At 57.0% G+C, this 23,451-nt stretch overlaps 1 protein-coding gene across 6 annotated transcripts; it reads left to right on the top strand.

The window, feature by feature from the left end:
• The first annotated feature begins 361 nt into the window (after nt 1-361).
• Nucleotides 362-23,422, top strand: FBF1 (Fas binding factor 1). 6 transcript variants are annotated; one of them, XR_006196398.1, is made up of 32 exons: nt 362-662; nt 1,055-1,110; nt 1,628-1,713; nt 2,259-2,286; nt 3,631-3,672; nt 4,973-5,066; nt 5,827-5,887; nt 6,693-6,743; nt 8,270-8,411; nt 8,884-8,961; nt 9,520-9,639; nt 9,983-10,121; nt 10,258-10,391; nt 11,459-11,558; nt 12,612-13,070; nt 14,384-14,482; nt 14,843-14,931; nt 15,095-15,153; nt 15,955-16,110; nt 16,240-16,340; nt 16,466-16,672; nt 17,404-17,511; nt 17,591-17,730; nt 17,821-17,939; nt 18,954-19,076; nt 19,162-19,347; nt 19,995-20,171; nt 20,265-20,402; nt 20,493-20,610; nt 21,516-21,625; nt 22,218-22,428; nt 22,568-23,422. XR_006196398.1 is itself a non-coding variant. In XM_042915323.1 (31 exons), the coding sequence occupies exons 3-31, from the start codon at nt 1,711-1,713 to the stop codon at nt 22,299-22,301; spliced, it is 3,462 nt and encodes a 1,153-aa protein (XP_042771257.1). In that variant the 5' UTR covers nt 362-662; nt 1,055-1,110; nt 1,628-1,710; the 3' UTR covers nt 22,302-23,422. The 6 variants fall into 6 exon arrangements, 3 of the variants coding, with proteins under 3 accessions (XP_042771257.1, XP_042771255.1, XP_042771256.1); XR_006196399.1 differs by having other exon boundaries at nt 22,218-22,685; nt 23,287-23,422; XR_006196400.1 differs by lacking the exon at nt 22,568-23,422 and adding an exon at nt 21,836-21,954 and having other exon boundaries at nt 22,218-22,307.
• Nucleotides 23,423-23,451: the final 29 nt, after the last annotated feature.

Here is a 23,451-nt window from a genome sequence, read left to right as displayed (position 1 = left end):
AGAATGCGTTACGTGCGCTTATTGGGTGGCCGTGTTTGGGTTCTATCCTGGCTCCGCACCTTTGATTTTCACAACTGAACCGGGAGGTCATAGACACTTCCCTAAGTTTCGGAGTGTGGGATCCGTAGATAATTGTTCATGGTTTCACACGTCAATTTTCCAGTCTTAGCACATTTCTCACGCCCTTCACCCGGTCACGAGTCAGCCTTCGGATGAGTGCGGAAGGATAAGTGTTCGGTCTTGGAACCCAGGTCCCGGCAGTCCTGGAAGGAGGACCAGAGGAAGAATCCCACCGGCCTTGGAGCGGGCGCCCTCCACAAGTGGCGTGGAGGCAGCTCCTAGCAACGCGCAGGGCCGCAAACAGGCCTGGCCTCGACTAACGGCCGCGACGGGCACTCTGGGAAATGTAGTTTATCTCGGCGTCCCCTGCTCCTCTGGCTCCGGACCGAGGACTACAACTCCCAGGATGCCTCGAGACTCACTTTTCTGCCGAAGGCCGCGCAACTGAGAGATTGGCGTTCGCGGGGCTCCCGGCGAGAGACCAGGGCGAGCCGGGCTCGAGTGGGGTCCTGACCAGCGGCTATGGCTGGGACAGGTCCCAGCGGCTGCGCCTCTGCGGGGAACGGCGCGTAACCCGAGGGATTTCAGGGGCTGGGAGGAGAGTAGGTGGCGCTCGGGTTGAGCTGGGGTGGGCGCGTGGAGGGGGTGAAGCAGGGAGGGGCGCGGAGTCTCCCGACCGTGGAGCGGGCCCTTGCTAAGGGGCGGGCTCGGGATTTTAAAATGCCAGACACGGACGGAGTTGGCTGAGCGGAGGCGATGACGCGATGGTACTCTGTGGCCCTTTGGCCTTTGCAAACTTCTCAGAGATTCCCGCGGTCTGGGAGGCTGGGACAGGATCCCTGGGAGATGGAAGAAACTCCTGGATGTGATCTATGAGACAAAACGTGCTTGGACTTGTAGGTCGTGAAAACTGCCATCACAAAGAAAGAGCAACACAAACATTCAGAGTGGCCCCTGTACCTAATCCTAGACGAACTTTGCATTCTATTAACAGGACCGGCAACACCAGAGATGACCCCCTCCGACTCCTTTCTTCCAAGGCATGGAAAGGTCTGTCTTGGTAATTAATGGTCAGGATGGGGAAGGAGAGAGTGACAGTCAGTAAAACACTTCTCTATTAATGGGCTAAGTCGGGTTTACAGTCAGCCTGAAGGGGAAAATTTCTGCCATTGGTGAACATAGTGTTAAGGAGCAAGCAGCCTCACATCCACTCTTTGTGCCGAATGCTGCCGAGAAGGTAGTCATGGGTGTTGGCGGGGAATGCCTGTTGGCCACAGTGAGTGGCACCCACCTTCCTCCTGAGATGGGTACCTACCATCTCCTGCGTCCTCCTTCAGGGTGAGGCATGAGGACCACCCCACTTTATGTGAGTAATCTCAGCTCATTAAGTCATCCAGAGCACTTTGCTTCTCATCTAGGTTGCTCTCCCGGTAAAGAATTTTTAATTTATCGAGCTAGGTTTTGACCTCTCCAATGAGTGAAGAGACAGAAGCCTTGATGGGCCTTGGGCCCAAGCCCTGTTAAAACTACATTGTTTTTAAGCGACCACTTGCATTTTCTTCATTAGGGAGGATGAGCCTGATGTGGGCAGAATTCAAATGAGCTGGACAGCACTGTGAACAAGCTGCAAGCAGCTCCCAGAGTCTTGAGATGGTAGGCAGAATGCAGACGCAACCCTACTTTCACCCCCAAGATCTTGACTGCATGGGGGACTTTCGGGGCTGGCTGACAAGGACCAGGATATGGTCCCAAGAGGAGAATGATGGCAAGTAGAATTGATATCTGATTTACACAATGAGCAAGACTTCTGAGCCTCTGCATGGTCAGCTGGAAGCATTTCTAAGTGTCTCTTGCTGGTGTTGAGAAGTCAGGGACACAGAATAAGGGAAACCCTTCCCAGTTATGTTACATCCTGCCCGGGAGGGTTTGCACGTGGCATCTGGAAATCAGGGAAAAGGGAGACTTCTGCCCACCGGATGGCACCCACAGTGGCATCTGTTGCTGGTTCGTGGGGGCTGTTTCCATGCTCCGAATGAGTCTATTGTCTGAAACTCTAGGAAAGTATAAAGAGCTTCTGTCTCTAAATGCGATTGGTGCTCCTTTTCCTCTGGTGACTTGGCAAAAGCAATTTATTCTGTATTCTCAGTTTCAGCCATGTTCACTGTTTGATTTAGGGTTTTTTTTTCCCCCCATTTTAGGCACCAAAAACCAAAAAGGGATTGAAAGGTGAGTCGAGGGGTGCCTGGGTGGCTCAGTCAGTTAAGCGTCCGACTCTTGATTTCAGCTCAGGTCATGATCCCACAGTTCTGAGTTCGAGCCCCATTTTGGGCTCTGTGCTGACACTGTGGAAGCTGCTTGGGATTCTCTCTCTCTCTCTCTCTCTCTCTCTCTCTCTCCCTCTCCCTCTCTCTCCCTCTCTCTCCCTCTCTCCCTCTCTCCCTCTCTCCCTCTCTCCCTCTCTCCCTCTCTCCCTCCCTCCCTCTCCCTCTCCCTCTCCCTCTCCCTCTCCCTCTCCCTCTCCCCCTCCCCCTCCCCGTCTCTCTCCCTCTCCCTCCCTCTCCCTCTCCCTCTCCCTCTCCCTCTCCCTCTCCCTCTCCCTCTCCCTCTCCCTCTCTCTCTCCCTCTCCCTCTCCCTCTCCCTCTCCCTCTCCCTCTCCCTCTCCCTCTCCCTGTCTCTCTGCCTCTCTCCTGCATGTGCTCTCTCTCTCTCTAAATAAATAAACTTAAAAAAGAAGAAAAAAAAGAGAAGAAAATCCTTGTTATAAAAAAAAAAAAGAAAGGTGAGTGGAGAAATGGAACATCAACCTTAAGCCAAAAATAATTCCCCAACCTTTCATCCACAAACAACTTAGACGTGCCTGTAACTTGCTGATTTTGCCATAATTACACAGGTGGTTCTGGTCTGCCTAGGGAACTCCCTGTGCTGCCTGTCGGCCCTCAGAGTAATCCAGAAATAAACAAGGGATGGGGCTTGGGAAAAGCTTCTTGTTGGGCTCTGTATCCAGAAGTATACGGCTGGGATTAAAGGTGGTAAAGGCACTCAAGCTGGATTCGAGAACTAATTCAGTGCTTGTACTTTGGGTTTCTCCCACGTGCCCCCTTTGGAAAGTGGCCGAGGAGGTGTGCCTCCAGACCAGTTCTGGGGGGAGGAGGAGGTCTCAGGTGGAAGGATACAAGGAGGCTGTTGGTGTGAAAGGAGCTTGTGTGTGCCTAGAAATCTTGGACACCTTTTCCAAGGAAGCTCGCCGGGCTTTATTCAGGGTCTGGAAGACTGGCTCATTGGCCAGTGTGTCCCCTAGGATGTAGGTTCTCCTGAAAATCTTCAGCATCATCCTCTGAGAAAGTGATTTTTGATTTCTACCCTGGGGTCTTTCAAGAAGGCATTGTGGTCTGTTGCCAGAGAATCAGGAAACATCTCGTGGCCACCGAAGAGAGAGCTGGGCCCAGGCCCCAGCATCTGAGCACTCTGGTGTTGAGGAGTCTGGAACTGGGATAAGGTCTCAAGATGTGAAACTTGTGAGGACATTCTTGTTTCCTCCTGAAGTCTCGCTGCCTCCTTTTCTGTTCTAGGCTCCATTGATGATGTCCTTGGTGACCTCTTGGGGGATGAGAGTAAGTGCCCCTTTCCCAGAATCCCCTGCTTTAGGCTTATCCTTTTTTTTTTTTTTTAACTGAAATCTAATTCACATAAAATTCACTCCCTTTAAGTACACATTTCACTGGCTTTTAGTGTGTTCACAAAGTTATACAACCATCACCACAGTCTAATTGCAGAACATTTTCATCACCCCGTAAAGAAATCCCATGCCCGTCAGCAGTCACTCCTTACTCTCCCTTCCCTCAACCCCACTTACTCACTTTCCTTCCCTACGGGCTCGCCTGTTGGAGACATGTGGTATCAAATGGAATCACATCGCCCATGGCTTTTGCGTGTGGCTTCGTTCACCCACCATGGTGTTCACGAGGTTCGCCTGCGCCGTTCCTGTCTCCGTTCCTTCCTGTGGCTGGACGGTATTTCCGTGTGTGGACGGACCGTGTTTTGCTGATCCGCTCCTGAGGTGCTGGACATTCGGATGGTTTCCACGTTTCGGCGTGGCTCTGATGAATAACGCTCTTAGGGACATTCATGTACACGTTTTTGAGTGGCCATATGTTTTCAGTTCTTTCGGGTGTCTACTGGGGAATGGAATCACTTGCATGGTAACTCGATGTTTAACTTTTGAGGAGCCACCAAAGCATTTTCCGTCTTACGTTCCCGCCAGCAGGATACGAAGGTTCCAGTTTCTCCGTATCTTCACACGGGACTTGTTATTTTGTCTCTTTGGTTATCCCCATCCTAGCGCATGTGCAGTGGTGTCTCATTGGGGGTTTGATGTCCATTTCCCTGATGACTAATGATCCCGAATCTGTTTTTTATGAGTTGATTGGCCATTTGCACTTCTTTGGAGAAAGGTCTAATCAGCTCCTTTTTGAAATTGGGTTGTCTGTTGACTGTTGAGTTGTAGGAGTTTCTTATATATTCTGGATACGAGGTCCTTATCCTGTGTGTCCGCATCTGCCCTGAGGAGCAGGGCTTCAGGGTCCTGGAATGCTCACCGGGGACAGCAAGGCTGAGGCTCCCCGCACCCAGCCCAGAAGAACCCATGCATCCCAAGCCCTGTGTTCGGCCAAGAGCTTTGGGTGGCGGAGTGCATCGCTCTTTCTGCCTTTCCCTGCAGTGTGGTGGGGTTGGGCTCTTCATCTGGCACCAGTTGGCTTTCAGGGTTGACCTTCCTGCAAGAAGGTTTTTCTGGGGAGCTTGGTGGGGAACTCTCAGTCCTTTTCATCTGGACTCCAGTTCCCTAGCCAAATGGCACCTCTTCTGGGGTGTGTGTGTGTGTGTGTGTGTGTGTGTGTGTGTGTGTTTTTCCAGTGACACTACCCGAGGAGCCTGTGAAACTAGCTTCCCGAGCCCGAGATGCCATGGCCGTAACCCAGGCGCTCCCTTCTTCAAGGGCTAGAACAAAGTAAGTGCAGGACTGGCTTGGGTGGCTGTGGCCCCTTCGGTCCAAATGCTCTTGCCTCCTCACCCCACTTTCCACTTCCTCTCTGCCCTACTCCTGCTGTCACTGATTTCTTCCCTTCTCCCTGTTCCCGGTCCGTGAACGAGCCTGAAGGGTAGAAAGAGAACTGACCAGGGGTCAGAAGTCCCGGCTACTAGTCCTGCATATACGACTTACTGTGTGGTCTTGGGTGATTGTTGAACCTCTCTGAGCCTCAATTTTCTTTTCCCCAGAATAAAAGAATTGGCTTTCAGATCGCTTATTCTTCTAAAGTGCTCCTGACCATTGAGCAATGGGAGGGAGTTGTAGGAGTTCTCCACCCTCCACCTTCATCTTGGCCAAGCAATTCTGTTTTTCTCTTTTATCTGTTGCTTTGAACAGTTTGGTTATTTATTTTTCCAATCTTGTGGCTGTTTCTTTTGAAGTACAGCTGACACACAGTGTTAAAATACTTTCAAATGTACCACATAGCGGTCGGACAAGTCTGTAGTTATCCTGTGCTCCCCACGAGTGTTTACCGGATTGTCTTTAAAGGGGCTCTCCTGCTTTAGAAAAAGTGAAAAGCTCTGCCTTAGGTGGCCTGTGAAATTCCTTTGAGCAGCTCTGTCCTGTTCTCCCGGAGAAGTCTTACGGGTTCACTGGTTACTCTCTAAGCTACCTTCCTTTCTTGGAATCAGTTAGTGCCCTGGGGTTGCAGGTGGGTCCCAATTCCGCATCTTTGCAGGTTCCTCCTGGAAGACTGTGCCTTCAGCACCACAGCAGGCCTGACAGGACCTGATGCTGAGGTGAGCCTGGCCCACCCTACCCCCACCCTCTCTGCTTATCCCTAAAAGCAGCGAAATGGGTGGTGGCTGGGAGGTTTCTCACAGAAGGGTTTAGTAGTTTCTGCAAAGCTGGTGTGTTTTTTTAAGATGATACCCAAAGGCCGCCAAGTGGACCCCATTGTGGACCCAACATGCTTTTCCTTCCTACCAGTGAGATGCACTGGAGAGCAGAGCTTGTGTTGCCCTTCGTAACTGGGCCTCCTGTCACAAGCTCCCCAGCTGTCCAATCACACAACTGGAAAGTAGTATAATTTTTTTAAGTTAATTTATTTTGAGAGAGTTTGAGAGAGTGTGCGAGCAGGACAGGGGCAGAGAGAGAGAGAGACAGGGAGAGAATCCCAAGCAGTCTCCACGTTCATCACGGAGCCAGACACGGGGCTCAATCCCACAAACCACTAGATCGTGACCTGAGCTGAAATCAAGAGTTGAACGCTTAACCTACTGAGCCAACCAGGTGCCCCTGGGAAGTGGCATAATTTGAGCCCATTAATGAAAGCGTTCTTTCCATTTCATTCCATCGGAAAGGGTTCTTTCCAATGGAAAGGGTTCATTCCATTTGGGAGGGACAGAAAGCGGCAGCACTTTCTGGGCCTCCACACCGGGGAGGTTTGGCTTCCGACTACCCTAAGTCCCAGGTGAAGGCAGGACCTCCTATCTGTGCCGCACTGGCCGAGCTCTGCCCTCACAGAAGCAAGGCAGCAAGGAGCTAGACCCCTGAGCTTTGGTGGTCCTCGACTAACACATCCTTACTGTCCTGCACACTTAGATTTCAGACATCTCGGACGCAGACCCGCAGGCTCTCCTCCAGACCATGAAGGTAAGGCACCCGCTTGCACAGCTCTGGGACCCGGGGCAGGACCCAGGTGTTCCATGCCAAGCCTTCCTTCTCCCTCGTGGTTCTCCCGCTGCAATTCGTGTTTCTGAGCCCTTTCTAGTCAAGAATGGAGCTCATCTATGAGCTGCTGCCCTTCCTGTCCCTCTGGATAGAAGTCTGTTTTCCTGGTTTATAGAGATTCACTACCCAGAGACACCGTCATGCGATAGGCCCCTAGTGCGGTGGGGCTGGCTTCCTCCCAGAGACTCCGGGCTGCGTCCCTGTACCAACACCACCATTGAGGGGAGAGGAGGAGAGACTCCTCTAATGCTGCTTCTTAACTGTTGTCTGTATTTCTTTCCACATCCCCTGCCAAATCCCCTTCAGTCTGGCTGTGCTCTCGTTGGATCAAGCCCCAAGCTAAGCTTGGCAATGGAATTTTAAGACATAAATTCTGTACAGTTTATAAGATAATCTTCCAAGGTGCAGGTGGCCTGGCTGGGGTCTGAAACCTTAGGTCACCTCTGCTCCCCCCTGCCCTTCCGTCGAGCAGCAGTCTCTTGCCCCTCTGGTTAACCCACGTCCCCGGCCGAGCGCTTGCTTTCAGCCTTGGGGGGGGCGGGAGGGGCCGAAGAATCAGAGTCTGCTCCCTTCTTGATTCCATAGTGAGCCTCTTCAACCTCATCTTGAAATCTCTCTTCCCCGAGGCCAGCTGGCTGGCACCCTTGGCGGCCACCCCCAAGTCCTCTGCCTCTGCTGCCGGCGGTGACTCTTTGAGTCTCACGCCAGAACCACAAGCTGGGCCCCTGTCCCCCAGCTTGCTCTGCTTACCTTTGGTTCAGTTTTCTCTCCCAGCTCGCTTCGTTCCTGCGTAGTTTTCTCGTTCCCCTTTGTCCCTCACGCTTCTGCCCCTGGGCTGCCAAGCATCCTCCCAGATCGAAGTCCTCGTCCCCTTAAGAGGATCAGCATTTGGCGAGTCTGTACCAGGGGCCGTGGTGGCCAGGAGACGCTTGGCTGGGTGCCTAGTGGCTTGTGTCATCACCAGAGAACCTTCACTGACCCGGAACAGCATCTTCATCACGCTCTGCCTCTTCTGACCCAGGCGGGCTAAGGACTCCTTGACTGTTGCCCCCGGGCCCCTTTTCACAGCCCAGGACAGTCTCTTTGAGTCCTCAACCCCAGGACCATGCAGTTTTGTTCCCACCGTAAATAGAGCTTCACCGCTTACTGAGCCTGTGGGAGAAGCACCAGCAAACAGGTTTTAGTGCCCCTGGCCGAAATGGTGGTAGGGGTACCATCCGAGACCAGGGAGCTTATCAGAGACCGAGCCAGTGGAGACTTTGTGCTTCGGCCTGGCCTCTGGCCTTGTTCTTTACCCCTGTTGGGGTCAGAGCCCCAAACCAAGTCCCCGTGTGTCCCCCGTGAAATATGGAGGCAGTGTCACCACCAGGCTATGCAGAGCACGGGGACGTTTAGCGGCCACTAGCCAAGCACCCGTGGGGATTCCTCCCTCCCTCCCACTTTTCCAGGATCTGGACGACATGGATGCCGATCTCTTGGGTCTGAAGAAGTCCAATCTGGCCTCCAGCAAAAGAGCTGCAAAGGGCTCTGGGAAAGAAGAGTTGCCTAGTCATCCTAAATCTGCCGGCCTATTAACAGCCAGTGAGAAAGGCGAGTGGGAGAGAGCGCCTGGTGTCTGGACATTCTGGGGACTCGGCAGATACTCGGAAGGGAGCTGTCACTGCTGTGGGTTTTCTCTGCGGGGGGTGGAGAGGCCATTTGAGTGTTTGTGGCGGGGGAGGGGACAGCTTCCTCCTGCCTCCTGTGTTCCAGTGCCTCTAAGTGCAACATGGCAGCTCCTGGAAAAACCACCTGAGTTAATTTGGGGAACTTGGTGGTAGCCCGTGTACCTCCCAAGTCTGTGACTCTGTTTGGAGTGATGACATGTGACGGAGGGGCGGGAGGTGGCCTCGGACCACGTTTCCCTGGCAGAAGCCTGTGGGAGAACAGTCTGCACGGCCATGAGCCCCCAGCACGCCCAGAGAGAAGTGCACACCACCCCAGGGTCCCTGTCATGGTGTGGCAGGACCTTGGCTGGGAGAGGCCCAGGCCCGTGACCTTGCCTTCTGTTTGCTTCTTGCAGGGGACACCATTCCTGCCAAGAAGTCCCCTCCCTCTCCCGGCAACTTTGGGCATCAGTACAGGAAGTTTTCCTTCGAAGGTACCACAGGCCCCGTGGTCACGCTTCTGGGTCACTTTGGTTTTAAGAGTGGAGGCACCTGGGTAATGCCTACTTGCTTGCCCAAGGTCAGGTTGCCACGCGTGTCAGAGGAGGAGCAGACAGCCGGTGCCACTGGTTCAACTCCTCAGGAATTCAGGGAGGGACCGATTGTGTTGTAGTGGCTGGGAGATTGGAGTAACTTATTTGCAAGGACTTTGAAGCCAGACATCAAACTGAAGGTTTTATAAAGCATAAGAATTCCCTTTCCTTTTCCAAACGCACAAACATTGTATTTACTTCACTTCTGATGCTTGGGGGACATTTCCAGAAAGCTGTACAGACAGCAGAGTTGGGGGGCGCACGGGCAGGCCGGGGCCCGCCATGCTGGACTGCAGGCCGGGCCCACTCTCCAGCTCCCTGTCTCCTTGCTGAGCCCGGTCTGTGTCCTCTGGGGTGCTGAGCGGCCTGTTCATGTGTGGGAATAGCTAGAAATCTAGCAGGGCTTGTTCTCTGAACGGAGCGTGCAGTCTGACTTGTGCTTGCCCTTCTGGCCGTGAGACTTGGAAGACCCATTGGCGGGACTTCTCTCCGATGATGAGGAAGGAACCACCAAGAAGCCACCCAGGACAGAGAGTAAACTGGCTTCCGAAAAGGGCACAGCCCCAGTCAGAGATCAAGGTAGGGAGGGTGGGCTTGTGACACGTCCTGGGGCAGATGCAGTGGGCAGCAGGCTGGCTGGAGTCTGCAGTACAGAGCCAGAACTCTGCCAGGCCGGGACCATAGGCCTCAGATGCTGGACCAAGGGATTATCAGTCTCTCCGAACAGGGAGGTGGGATGCGTGACGCTGGGCGGGGGGGGGGGGGGGGCAGTCAGGTCCTATGGGCAGACCGGACATGTGCAACGCCTGCTGTCACAGCCAGAGGTCCGGGTTACAGAGAAACACCCCCCTCGACCCATTCAGACAGTACGGTTGAGGGCATGGTGGGCCGTGGGCCTTGCGCCCCGTGTTCTGTGTTCTAGGTCCTTCTATTCCTCTAACTCCTGGGGACACCCCGGTCCGAAAGAAAGAAGAAGTGCTATTTGATGAGGAGGATGACATCATGGCCACCCTGGGCTTTGCAGACAGCCCCACAGCAGAAAGGAGGCAGATGGGAGACCAGTAAGGGTCCTTATAAGTAGAGAAACGCTGGCCACACTTCAGGTCCTGGGAAAAGCTAGAGAGTGGGTCCAGTGACGCCCCCCACCCCCAGGAGCCCCTCATGTTCACGTGCTCCTGCGTGTGTCCCGTCCTGCAGGGAAGGGCCCCGTCCTGCTCGCTCCAGACTGGATGAGCTGCTGGGTCGGGGGACTGCCACCAAACTCCTGGCTCGCCCGGGCCCTGGGGAACACAGGGAATTCAAGCTGGACAAGAAGTTCCAGAGGCCACAGGGTGAGGAGGCTCGTGGGGTAGGGGAGGCGAGGTGGGGGACCCCTAGACCACATTTCTACCACAGCCCATAATAACAAATAAGCTTTACAGGGCGCCTGGGTGGCTCAGTCGGTTAAGCGACCGACTTCGGCTCAAGTCATGATCTCACAGTTTGTAAGTTCAAGCCCCGCATCCAGCTCTCTGCTGTCAGTGTGGAGCCTGCTTCAAATCCTCTGTCCCCCTCTCTGTGTCCCTTCCCTGCTTGTGCACATGCACTTTTCTTTGTCTCTCTCTCTCAAAAATGAATAAACATTAAAAAAAAAAAGTTTTTTTTTAGAAGCTTTACATCACACACACATTATTATGACTAAGACAAAAGTGTCCCGAAATAACAACTACCGTGTTCAGCATTCTGTTATTTTTTATCTGGGCACTACTTGATTTACAAACACATTGGTTGTGACTCATTAAATCGGCTCTGGCTGATGGATAGCAGCTCACAGTTTGAAAATCATCATCCAGACCACGGTTTCTCAAAGCGTTGGCCCATGGGCCGTGTGTTGAGAATCATTCTCATAACACACGCGGCTCACCAGGCCTCATCCAAAGGCTGTCTGGGGCAGGACCCCGCCAGTGCCTCCGTCACTACTCCCAGATGATGCCCTGTGTGCCAGACCCTGAGACACTGGGCTCACACCCAGCACTGCACCCCTGCTTTTCCCCAGAGCGGCCTCCTCTTTACTCACTTGCCTGACACGTCAAGCTGCCGGTTCAGTTTTTTTTTTTGTTTAACATTTATTTAATTTTGAAACAGATAGAGCATGAGCAGGAGAGGGGCAGAGGGAGAGGGAGACACAGAACTTGAAGCAGGCTCCAGGCTCTGAGCTGACAGCGTGGAGCCCAACGCAGGACTCGAACTCACGGACCGTGAGATATCATGACCTGAGCCCAAGTGGGACGCTCAACCAACTGAGCCACCCACGCACCCCTGCCAGTTCAGTTTTTGTTGTTTTTTTCTTAAACAGTGTTCTGCAGCCACAAAAGAATCTGACTCCCTTGCTCTAGATCACAAGCCTCTTCATTTTCAGACAAAGAAGATCCCTGGGGTGATGAGGACTTCACCTTTGGGGCCTATCAGCCCACTGTGGGCTCCTGCGAGGGCCGGCAGTCCCACCGGCAGTCGGTCAGGTAAGCAGGGCCTGCTGGGAGCTTGGTTTTGGGGGCAGGTGCCCACTGGGAAGGAGGAAGTGCCCCAGTTTGGGAACCACGGCATACAAGACAGAGGGGTGGCACCCTGTGGGTGCTGAAGGAGAAGAGACGGTTGCCCCGTCCCATCCACACAGGCCCATTTCCTTCTAGCCTCCTTGGAAGGAAAAGCAAGAGGGGACCCCAACTCCGCCTGGAGCCCTTAAGGCCACAAACAGCTAATGTCAGCAGATCTCCCCGAGGAATGTCCAATCCCTGGGGTAGCGAGACCGAGAACCTTCGGTGGCTTCTCACACCCTGCTCCCCAGGAACTGCTCTGGGGCCTGCCGCGATGCCTGGCAGCAGGCTTGTCCCAGTGTGCCATAAAACATTAAGTTAGTGGATAGGTTTCTGAATTTGGAGTTTTCCTCCCCATATAGATATTAAACTTTATGCTTTGAAATGATTTCAAACTGACGGAAAAGTTGTAAGACCGGTACAAAGCACTGCCTCCGATCCCTCGCCCAGACTCAGCAGATGTTGGCCTTATGCCATGTTGGCCTTTTCAGCCTCTTTGTATCTAAATAACCCGCCACACACACTGACATTTTTCTCAGTCCCCGGGTATTCTTAGACCTTGCAACCCGCTGCCACTGGCCAGTGACACTTCCAGGCAGTGGCCAAATAAATGAACAGGTAATAAAATGTTAATGGAAAACCTAAAACCACTTGACCCGACTGCATTTTCTCTGGACGAGTGTGCCCGCGGCTGTGATTCGGTCCTGTTTGCTGTAAATGAAACTGTCCCCCGTTCACGTGGTGGAATTGAGGACGTGTGTTTGATGGTGTTCTAGTAATGGCACTCAGCTGCCCGCTGTTCCCTGCCACCCGAGCTGGCGTGGGCACTGTGCTCACGGGGTGTCGGGCTGGCTGCACAGAGCCCCGGGGAACCTCTCGCTCACAGTCACCCCCAAGCAGCGGAGGGAAAGGCTGGTCAGGGGGCTCGCAGGATGGACGGCTTGCCCTGCCTTAGACCTCCTCCTCTCTGTCTTGAAGTAGGTTCTCAGCAGAAGGTGGCGCAGACCCCAGGGGAGAACCAGCCTCCAAAAGGAGCACGCCAGTGGCCGCCAGCCCCACCCACCCCAGGAAGGGAGGAGCTGACTGGCTGGGCCTGAAGGACGAGGACCTGTTCCCTCCCTCCCCCACCAGAGAGGCTCAGAGGGGAGGGGAGGCGCTCTCCACTCCTTCCGCGCCCCCTCCCAGGAGCCAGCACTCTGCCCCAGCTGGACTGCCCACCTCCTCTCCCGGGGCCCAGCCAGCTCCAGAGGGTGCAGGTTTCCCTGCCAGAGCCGGCCAGCCTTCACAGCTGGGAGCATCTAAGGAGAAAGAGGAAGAGGACTGGCTGAGCTATGCCTTGTGTCGGAAGAAGTCCCGAGGTCTGGCCCGAGAGGAGCACACCGAGGCCTCCAGAGACCAGAACTTGGTGGGGGCAGCGGGCAGTCCCCCTTCCAGCAGGTGCAGGCTTGGGCTGCTGCCTAGCGGAGGGAGGGCCGGGTGGTGGGGGGGCGGGGGGGGGGTCCAACCTTGCCCATGTCGGCGCCTCGGTCACGAGTGCCAGCCCACATCTCCTCTTAGCTGTGCCTCTCTACTTCCCTGGGTGCGGCAGAGAGAGCGTCCGGCTCCCCACTCTTGCCCAGGTGCAGACATGAGGGGACCAGGAGGTCGTTGACGCACCCTGACTGCCATGTGGACAAGGGCTGACTTGATCAGGCAGGGAAAGAGGGTGCCCTGATGTGACGAAAGCACAGCCATCCTGGTGCCTCTGAGTAAGGGCCCTGCTCACAAAAAAACCCAGTGTCTAAACTTATTGGCGCCTCTGCTGCCCTGAGCTAAAATACATGACGTGCGCTGGTGCTTTTGGGGAGTGTGAGAGAAGACAGTGGCTAAGGGGCAACTCCTGAGGAAACCCACTGAGTGGAGATCTGTGGGGGCAGGATAGCAACCGACCTCCGAGGGCAGGAGGGTAAAAGGGACCAGCAAGACCAGGATCATGCAGAGGAAGTAGCAAGATGCTGTGTGGCCAGAGCAAGGAAGAGGTGAAGTGGGCAGTTGCGTGACAGGCCAGGAGCATAACCCAACCCTGGGGTTGGTGTGAACGAGGAGGGTGGCTTTGACCTCCATCTGAAACCAAGAGGAAAGCTTTCCCCTGACCCTGAGAGCCAAAGTGGATGGGAACCACGGACAAGAGAAGAGAGGAGCCCAAAGGGAGCTGAACCTGGCAGGAGAGTGAGCAGAGCCCCAGTCTAACTCAGCAGACCTACATGGGCCAGAAAAAGGTCTTGAGCTTGAACTCGAACTTAACTCTGGTGTCTGTAACACCTCGGTTGTCACTACTGGCACTGTCAACACATGGTCAGTGCCACTCACTGTGCCCTAGCAGGCACTGGGGCCAAGAAGGGGTACTGGAGGGGCGGGGCGCCTGGGTGGCTCAGTCGGTTAAGCGTCCAACTTCAGCTCAGGTCACGATCTCATGGTTCGTGGGTTCGAGCCCCTCATCGGGGTCCATGCTGACAGCTTGGAGCCTGCTTCAGATTCTGTGTCTCCCTCTCTGTCTGCTCCTCCCCCCCCTTGTGCTTTGTCTCAAAAAATAAGTAAACATAACAAAAACAAATTGAAGAAAGAAAAAAGGGTTACTAGAAGGCCAGGGGCGCTCAGACTGGGGCTCAGGGAATGGCTAACCGGTTCATGCTCAGGCCGTGTCCCCGCCCAGCCACGTCCAGTCTAACCTGAACCTTCTGCCACCTTTGCTTTAACATTTGCTTCCTCAGCCAGCCTGTTGCCAGCACTCAAGGGGTCAAGCAAGCGCCTGCTGGAGGGTCCTCAGGAACAGCGGCACACAAGCCACCGGCAGGACCCACCACCTCAGGGTGTGTCTGCGGGGGGCTGAGGGTGGGGGAGAGGCTGGGTCGGGCCTGCACGGGCCCCTTTCTTCAGAGATGATGGGCAGCCGTGCTGGGCTGTTGGTCAGCTTGGCATATGGCATTTAATACCTTATATCAGGCCCGCTGACTAAGGGGACTCAAAGCCAGGTCCCCATCTCCTCTGCCCAACCAAGACTGACTCTTAGTAAACTGCCAGCCACCAGGCCTTTCCAGTCAACTGTCTGCACCTGATGTTCTCCTTTAATGCCCACGCCAACCCTCTTCGTACCTCTCTGCGTCCTACACAGCAGGCTGTTCATCTTGCCACCACTGACCCCCCCCCCCCCAAATCTCTTGTGTCCTCAGGTCCCCCGTGACTTGGAACCAGGCTGCCTTGGCCCTCCGTGTCGGTGACCCCCAGAGGGGAACAGCCCGTGGAGACCTTTCCAGCACCGGTTTGTTTTCTCCTCTGTGTGGTGCTTTACCTCTGGAAGCGGAAGAGGCACTTGGTGCTTCTTTCAGGGCCCGGGAGACAAGTAGGGCTGGACTCCCAAATGCACACGCGAGACCTCCGGTCTCTCTGGGCCTCCTGCTCATTTCTCCACTGTTGATTTTCAGAGCCTGCAGCCTGCTTCCCCAGCTCCCAGGAGACCACAGGGCCTTCTGTGCCTGTCCAGGTAGGGAGAGCGGACAAACAGGAATCGGCCTCAGGCCCACGGGGCAGGGGCCACAGCAGCCTGTCAGGAGTCATGTGTCAGGACATTGGATGGCTCACCAGCACCCCCTCCCCCCCACCCCCACCTCCAGCACTTTCCTCAGCTTCTAGCCTTGCCGTTCTCAGACAGAGTTGGGCACTATTTTCCAGCTCAGGGAGGGAATTAGAGATGGCACCCAGGCAGGGGCAGCTGGGAATACTCCGGTCAGAAAGCAGGGCGGCAGGCATCCTGTCGTTCCGTCTTGAAAGCCGCCTCCATACCTGCCATCGTCCTGCTGCCGCGCCACCTGTTTCCCAGCCACCTCTGAGCCCAGCTGTGAGGAGGCCACAGAGACATTTCCCCAGTAACCCAGAAGCACCTTTGGAGAGGGTGGGTAGTGGGCCACCCACAGGAAGCAGGGTAGCAGCCAACATTCGGACTTCGGGCCCACGGAAGGTGCCAGGGCCGGGAGCTTTTGTCACAGCTGAGATGCTGCCGGGGCTCTCCCGGCTGTCTAGGGATCTGGAACATCTGCTGGGAGGATGTTGTTCAGAGGGAGGGGGGAGACCCGTTCTAACCAGACCCAGTGGGGAGGTGCAGTGACTACATGACTCCAAGGCCTCGCCCTTGGCCTTTTGGTGCCATGTCTTCGTCCCCGTGTGCAGCCACAGATCAGGCACAGGGGCCAGGAGGCCTAGCAAGCTGAGAGCCAGAGGTAGCTGGGCTCAGCTGAGTCCCTGTCCTCTGCCTAACCCCGGAAACGTCTCCCGCCCTCTCCTACAGTCCCTGTTGCCAGAGTCCCTGGCACGGAGCCTGGTACCAGGCACAGAATACCAGAGGCAGCTCCTGGCCGCACAGGTGCAGCTGCAGAGTGGCACTGCCGAGCTCCAGGCTGACCTTCTGCAGAGTCAGGCCCGGCTGGCAGAGCTGGAGGCCCAGGTGAAGGGCAGAGGGGCCACGGGCTGGGGGGGGGGGGCGAAGCTGGGGCGGAAGGGTGTCCCTCTGAGGGCTGGAAGGCTCCCCCCGGTGTCCCAGAGAGCCCACCGCCCTCCCTCCCGCCATCTCCAGGTGCGGAAGCTGGAGCTGGAGCGGACCCAGCACCAGCTGCTGTTGGAGAGCTTGCAGCAGCGACACCAGGCAGACCTGGAGCTCCTCGAGAGTGCTCACAGGTACCCATGCTCCTCCCACCTGGGCGTCCCGAGGCTCGAGGCCTGCCTGCGCTGATGTACTCAGAGAGGTCTTTGGGCATCTGCCCTCGCCCTCTAAGCCCCACAGCTGCATGCTTTGTTGGCAGAAGCCACGTAAAGATGCTAGAAACATCGTACCAGCAACGGGAAGAGCGGCTGCGGAGGGAGCACGAGGAGCTGTCGGCCCGGTATCTGTCGCAGTGCCAGGAAGCCGAGCAGGCCCGTGCCGAGCTCACGGCCCAGCACCAGCGGCGTTTGGCGGCCGCCGCACAAGAGAAGGACCAGGAGATGGAGCGGCTCCGGGAGCTGCAGCGGTGAGGGGCAGCGGTGAAGGAGAGATCTGGGGCGGGCAGGCAGGCAGGCGGGGAGAGAGCCGGCTTCCAGGACGGCCGGAGGAAGTGGAGACCCCTGGCAGAGGCATAGCAGCTCAGGCTTGACCCTTTCTTTTCCATATGAGAACCAAGGCCACGCACAGTGAGCCATCGCCCCTTCTCAGGGGAGGGCCCACCACCCCTACAGCAATGGGGCAGGTGCCCCTGCAGGCCTGAGGGGTCCCTGACTGTTTAGGTAAGTCCTGGCAGCAGCAAGAACCTGAGGCCCTAACTCAGCACAGGTCAAGCCCCTCACCTGCCAGAGCTCTCGAGTCTAGAAGGGGTTTGCAGCGTTGTGCCTGCCGTGTCCATCCCGCTGATGAGATGTCTGATCTCGATGAGAGCAAACTAAGAAGGGGTCCATTAGGGGAACCAGTCAATGCAGGCAGAGCAGGCCTTCTAACACATCTCCGATTGGCCAGACAAGAAGAGGCTGTGCACGCACCTGTCTTTTTTTCTGTGGAAAGTGTCCTTTGCTGAATAACAGAAGGAATCTCCCCGTTAGAGTGGATGTGGCATTGAGGTCCCAGGACAGATAAGGATGAGGAGCCAGGGAAGCAGAGGCAGCGCCTGGAGGAGCGGAGGAGGAGGAGAGCCCGGGAGCACTGATGGCCGAGCCCCCTCACTCGCAGAGCTGCCCCGTGCTCACTGCGCCGCCCCCACGGTCCCCTCAGGGCCTCCATCCTGGAGATGCGCAAGGACCACGAGGAGCAGCTGCAGCGGCTGAAGCTGCTGAAGGACCGGGAGATTGACGCCGTCACCAGCGCCACCTCCCACACGCGGTACGTGCGCCGTCCGGGCCCGGCCCAGCCGAGGGGCAGTGCTGGGGCTCCGCGCCGGGCTGACCCGGTGCTCCCCCAGGTCCCTGAATGGCGTCATTGAGCAGATGGAGAAGTTCTCCAGCAGCCTGCACGAGCTGTCCTCCCGCGTGGAAGCCTCGCACCTCAGCACGGCCCAGGAGCGGGAGCTGGGGCTCCGGCAGCGTGACGAGCAGCTCCGAGGTACCGGGTGGGCCGCGGGGCCCCCCTCCCGCCCCCCCCCCCCATCTCGCCGGGCGGCGGGCGGGCGCTAAGCCCCCTGCGGTCCCCCAGTGCTGCAGGAGAGACTGGGCCGGCAGCAGCGGGACATGGAGGAAGAGCGGAGCCGGCTCGAGGAGGTCATGGGGAAGACGGAGGCGCGCCTGACGGAGCAGAGCCGGCTGCTGGAGCAGGTGGGCCGCCCTCCCGCCGGCAGGGCCTGCGTCCCCAGCTGACCCCAGGGTGTCAGCAGCGCCTCCCTGCCTGCCCACTTCGCCTGGGTCTGTCACGGTTGTCTGGCGACTGAAGCCTGTGCCTCCTGAGCCATAACAGATGCGTTTTCAAACTCCTGCATATCTCGTACCAGCTTATAACATGAGAACGTTACGCTGAAAAATTAAAGTCCAGTTAGCAGGGGCACCTGGGTGGCAGTCGGTTGAGCATCCGATTTCGGTTCGGGTCATGATCCCACGTTGGGAGTTGGAGAGTTCGAGCCCCGCGTGGGCTCACTGCTGTCAGCCTGTCGGCACAGAGCCCACTTCACATCCTCTGTCCCTCTCTCTCTGCCCCTCCCCCACTTGTGCCCTCCCAAAAAATAAATATTAAAAAAAAAAGTCCAGTTAGCAATATAGGAGAAAATGTCAATTCCCCAGTAGTCAGAGATGGCCCCTGAGGATGTCCTGGGCATCCTGTAGACTCATCAACGTGTAGACATAGGTGCTCTTGTAGCGTGAACCATATGTATTCAGTTCTCCATTTGGTGACTTGATTAAGCCCCTGCCTCGGGCCAGGCACAGTCAAGCTTCTGAGCTCGCGCTTGTGTGGCCCCCGGTGCCCCGGCGAATGCCGTGTCACACCCGCCCTGGCACACTCGCCCGCACGGTGGACAGGAGACGGGCAGGCAGCATGAGTAGCTGGCATTTCAGGGAGCAGGGATGTGGCTGTTCTCGGGCCCTGTGGAGCGGCCCGCTGCTTCTCAGTGGCAGTTCCTGAGCCACCAGGCCTTGGTACAGTTCATTCGAGCGGCCGGGCCCTGGGAGCCCCGCTCAGCCCCCCTCCTTCTGTACCTCTCCAGAAACGAGGTGTTTGTGGCATAGTGTGGGAGGGGCCGGTGCGTTTGCACTGCTGCCGGGGGCGCAGTCGGGCCAGACGTGGGGGCGGGTGGAGGGTCAAGGGGGCATGTGTCCTCAGACCTCACCCGCCCCCAGGAGCGATGGCGGGTGAATGCCGAGCAGTGCAAAGCTGAGTCCACGCGGCGCGCTCTAGAGGAGCAGAGGAAGGTCATGGGCCAGCAGATCGCCATGGAGCGGGAGGAGCTGGAGAAGGCCAAGGTGAGTGTAGCCACGCCACGCTCCGCTGTGATCCCTGCCGTAAGCCCGCGGACCCTCACCCCGTGCCCTTGCCCCCTCATCCCAGAGCGCCTTGCTGGAGGAGCAGAAGTCCGTCATGCACAGGTGTGGGGAGGAGCGGCGGCGCCTAGCGGCCGAGTGGGCCGACTTCTTCGCGCAGCAGAAGCTGAGTAAGGAGCGGGCCGAGCGTGAGGCCGAGAGGGCGCTGCAGGTGGACACCCAGCGGGAGGGCACCCTCATCAGCCTGGCCAAGGTAGGGCCCGGGGCCTCTGGGACGGCGGGGAGCTCGGCAGCCCTGCCCTTTCCTTCCCCCGGCCTCCCTGCTCCTCCGTCAGGATGTATTCACTAAGCAAAGAGCCTAGAGTGTCGGGATTAAAACAATGATCATATGATAAAAACTGCCTTTGACGGTCCTAGGTGCTTTATACACATATCCTTATTCAATCCTCACTGCGTTCCCAAGAGTTAGATACTCTAAATTTTTTTTTTTAAGGTTAATTTATTTTAGAGAGAGAGACAGAATGTGAACAGGGAAGGGGCAGAAAGAGAGAGGGACACATAGAATCCGAAGCAGGCCCCAAGCGATCTGCATGGAGCCTGACGCAGGGCTCAAACTCACGAACTGTGAGATCATGACCTGAGCCAAAGTCGGACACTTGACCGACTAAGCCAGCCAGGCACCCCATGACTTAAATATTCTAGAATTGAGGAAGCTGGGGTTCAGAGAAATTGAGCCCCCGGTGAGGAGCGGCCCCGAGGCTTGACCCCAAGCCTCTCGGACCCCTTGCCCCACCACCTCCTCCAGAATCGGGGTGGATCAGAGCCGAGGAAACAATGCAGGGCGGGCCAGGGCCGTTGGTTCTGGAGAGGAGAAGGCAGCGGAGGCTTTGCTGTGTCCAGGAGCAAGCCGAGCTGAAGATCAGAGCCAGTGAGCTCCGAGCCAAGGAGGAGCAGCTGGCGGCTGAGAGGGAGGCCCTGGAGCGGGAACGGCAGGAGCTGCGGCTGGAGAAGGAGAGGGTCAGCGCCGCTGCCCTGCGCACCAGGCTCCGCGCCGAGGAGGTGGAGAGCATGAGCCAGGTGCTGAGCTGCTCAGCTCCGGGGGCACAGCCGGGACACCACCCCCCCCCCCGCCCCCGCCCGGCACGGCTGACCCTGCCTGTCTCCCCGCAGGTAGCCTCGGAGAAGTTTGAGGAGGGGCAGCGGGCGCTGCGTGAGGCCCGGCAGGTGCAGCAGGGGCAGCAGGCGCGGCTGCAGCTGGTGCAGCGGCAGCAGGAGCGGCTGAGGCAGCAGGAGCAGCACGTGCACGAGGCAAGGCTCCTCCCCGCTCCGGCGGCCCCCACGACCCCCTCTGGTCACCCACCCTCACAGCCACGTCCTTCTCTCTGGGGTCGGGGACAGGAGCACCTGAGTCTAGCCCAGCAGAGGCTGCGGCTGGACCGCATCCGCCAGGACCTGCCCTCCGGCCCCGCGGCGCTGTTCCCTGGGACCCAGTGCCCGGCAGCGTCCTGCCTGAGCGGTGAGTAGCTCCCAAAGGGCGAGGACGGAAGTGGGCTGGGCTGGGCCGGGTCGGGCTGCTGGGGGTCGGGCCCGGCTGCCAGGATCAGCCTCCCTCCGCTGGGGTTAGGGGGCCCGTGGGAGTCCGCTCACTAGTCCCTTGTTACACAAGTAACGCACGTCCGTTAGAGAAAACAAAGTACGACGTAAGAGAGAGGAACGCTGTTTTATAAAACATCCCTCTCTAGAGAAAACCACTGTTAACATTTGGGGTGTAGTGTTCTACACTGTGCATGTTTTTAAAAAAATTTGACATCGTATGTTTTGTGCCTTGAGTTTTTCCACTCAGAAATATACATACAGAACGTGTTTTCCTATCAGTAATTAAACATTTAACCATAATTCCTCTTTTTAATATTTATGTATTTATTACGAAAGAGAGAGAAGCAGAGAGGGAGATGGAGAGAATCCCAAGCCAGCTCCGCACTGTCAGCGTAGAGCCCAACTCAGGACTCGATTTCACGAACCGTGAGATCATGACCTGAGTCGAAATCAAGAGTCGGATGCATAACCGACTGAGCCACCCAGGCGCCCCCGATCATAATTCTTACTCGGCATAATTGTCCATTATGCTCCATGTTTTTTAGTGAGCTGGTTTTTGTCACTAAGATAAACACTCAGCGGAGATGTTTGTACATACATCTCTGCGCCTCTGCCTTATTTCCCTCGAGTAAATTCCTAGAATTGGACTTGCCAGGTAAGATCCCATGAGCATTCTCAAAGGCTCTGGAGAGTTGGTGGAAGTGCCCAGAAGGTTGTCCGGGTTGCAGCCTCCCACGGTGGTGAGAAGCCCCCCAGGAAACCAGCCGCGGCTGTTCTGTTCTCCCACCTGTGCTGCACCCCTGACTTCCTCCTTCACCTTTTCAGCCACTGTGGCTCCTGCCCCCACCCCCCTCGGGTGCAGCCGGCCACCTGCCGGCCTGGGCCCCTCGCACCTCCACGCCAGGCTCATGCTGCTGAAACACACAGCTGAGCAGGTGAGTCTCCTGAGCCACCCACCGGCTCTGGGCCCAGGGCTCCTGGTGGGAGGCAGGAAGGAGCACGCCCCGGCCCCCGGGGGGTGCGGAGCCCCCACTCCACCCCAGAATAATAGTGCAGATTGCCTAGTGAGCATCTCTGAGACCCGTACTCCAGGCCTGGTTCTGTGGGACGTAACTGGCATCCATCATCTCTGTTGAACCTCACAGTAACCTTGAGACCGTAAAGATCGCAGCTATCACTTACGGAGCACTTCCTGCAAGCCAGGCTCCGTGGGAAAGCTGTATGTGCAGTTTGAGCCTCTGCCCTCCCCCAGCCCTACGGGCAGGTAATGTTATTATCTCCGGTCTATAAACAGGCTCAGAGAGGTGAAGCCATATGCTAACCAGGGGCCTCACCGGACTAAGACCTGGTCTGTCTCATTCACGTCCATGTCCCTGCATCCCCGAGCCAGGGAGTGCATGGGGAGAGAGCCCCTGAGTGAGGGCTGGCTCCACCTTGCTCTCGGTCCTGCAAGCCAGTGTCCCTGTTCTCAGAAGTGGGTACAGGAGGGAGCCAGAGGGGGACCGCTCAGCCAGCTCTGCCTTTCAGGACCGTGACTTCTTGGAGAATGAACAGTTCTTCCTGGAGACCCTGAAGAAAGCCTCCTACAATATGACATCCCATTCAGCCTGAAGGCTCCGCTGTCTCCTCAGCAAGGCCTCCAACCCCAGAAGTCTCCCCCACCGCCCCATCGGCTGCCAGCTCTGAGGAGTGGGGTGCCCGGGGCCTGATTACAGCTCTTCCCGGGAACAGGGTGCAAGTGCGTTCTCTCTGAGCCCTCCAGCCAATGCCTGGAGCCTCTGGGGCTTGAAGGGCAACGGCCTCTGGGAGGTGTGGGGCTGACAACAGCCCTACGACACCACACCGCCAGCCACTGGTTCTCCACCCCCGACCTGCAGCTCGGATCCGAGGCTCTGACTGGGCCTGTGGACCTCTCCCTGCCTCAGCAGGCAGGATACTTTCACCTGGGTGTCTTCTCGAATGACTCCACGAGCAGCCTCCTGCCCCCTCCGAGAGGTCAGCGGAGCCTGCACGGGCTCTCCTCCCAAACTGGGACACGGGGTCAGAGCGCACGTTCTGAAGGGCCTTCTACCCTCCTGGCAAGGAGGCGGGCGGTATTGTGGGGACAGGGAGGGTGTCGCCCACCCAGGTCTTGCCTCTCAGTATGACGGGCTCTCAGCCTCAGCCTTATTCTCAGCTGCCTGGGGAGCTGACCAGCCTTGCGCAGACACTAGCCTGTCGGCTTCTTCTGATAGGGCTTCCCAGAGGCAGGACCCAGGTGACGGTGGGGTGGGGTGGGGTGTGGGGAAGGAACAGTAGAGAGGCTTCTCTGTCCTGTTCACCTGCTATGAAGTCACAGCAGATGGGAAAGAAGAAAGGGAGCGAGGGCCCCTGCCCTGGGAGGGTAGAGAGCACTGGGGAGCTGTGCAGGCCCGGACCGGACCCAAGCTGCCCCCCGGGGAGGGCGCCTTGGCACATTTCCCTGCAGGGGCCTCAGGAGAGGGGCGGAGGCTTGGTAGTTGTCCCAGCAAACCTGAGGATGGAGGGACTCCACTGACGTGACCACAGTTATCCTGAAGCGGCTTCCATCGGCCAGTGACTGGTTACCTTCCATTAGAGGACAAAGGGCAGAGGAGGACGAGGCGGAGCGGGTCCGGGCAGGCACGTACGACCTTTCAGAAGGATCTTCTTCGTGTACCAACAATTTACAGCCTTCATCTTGGACCCATTAAATTGCTATATTCTTAATGACAGCATTGTTACGATGTGCCGTGACTCCTGA

Source organism: Panthera leo, chromosome E1 (assembly GCF_018350215.1).
Source record: "Panthera leo isolate Ple1 chromosome E1, P.leo_Ple1_pat1.1, whole genome shotgun sequence".
Classification (NCBI taxonomy): domain Eukaryota; kingdom Metazoa; phylum Chordata; class Mammalia; order Carnivora; family Felidae; genus Panthera; species Panthera leo.
Note: the sequence above shows the minus strand (reverse complement) of the source record. Positions and strands in the feature narration are given on the sequence as shown.

Excerpts from the sequence above, each read along its gene's own strand:
- FBF1 (XM_042915321.1), top strand. Across the intron at positions 16,673-17,403 it reads CGGCTCCGGGAGCTGCAGCG|GGCCTCCATCCTGGAGATGC; the intron begins GTGAGGGGCAGC and ends CGGTCCCCTCAG. Across the intron at positions 17,512-17,590 it reads AGCGCCACCTCCCACACGCG|GTCCCTGAATGGCGTCATTG; the intron begins GTACGTGCGCCG and ends GTGCTCCCCCAG.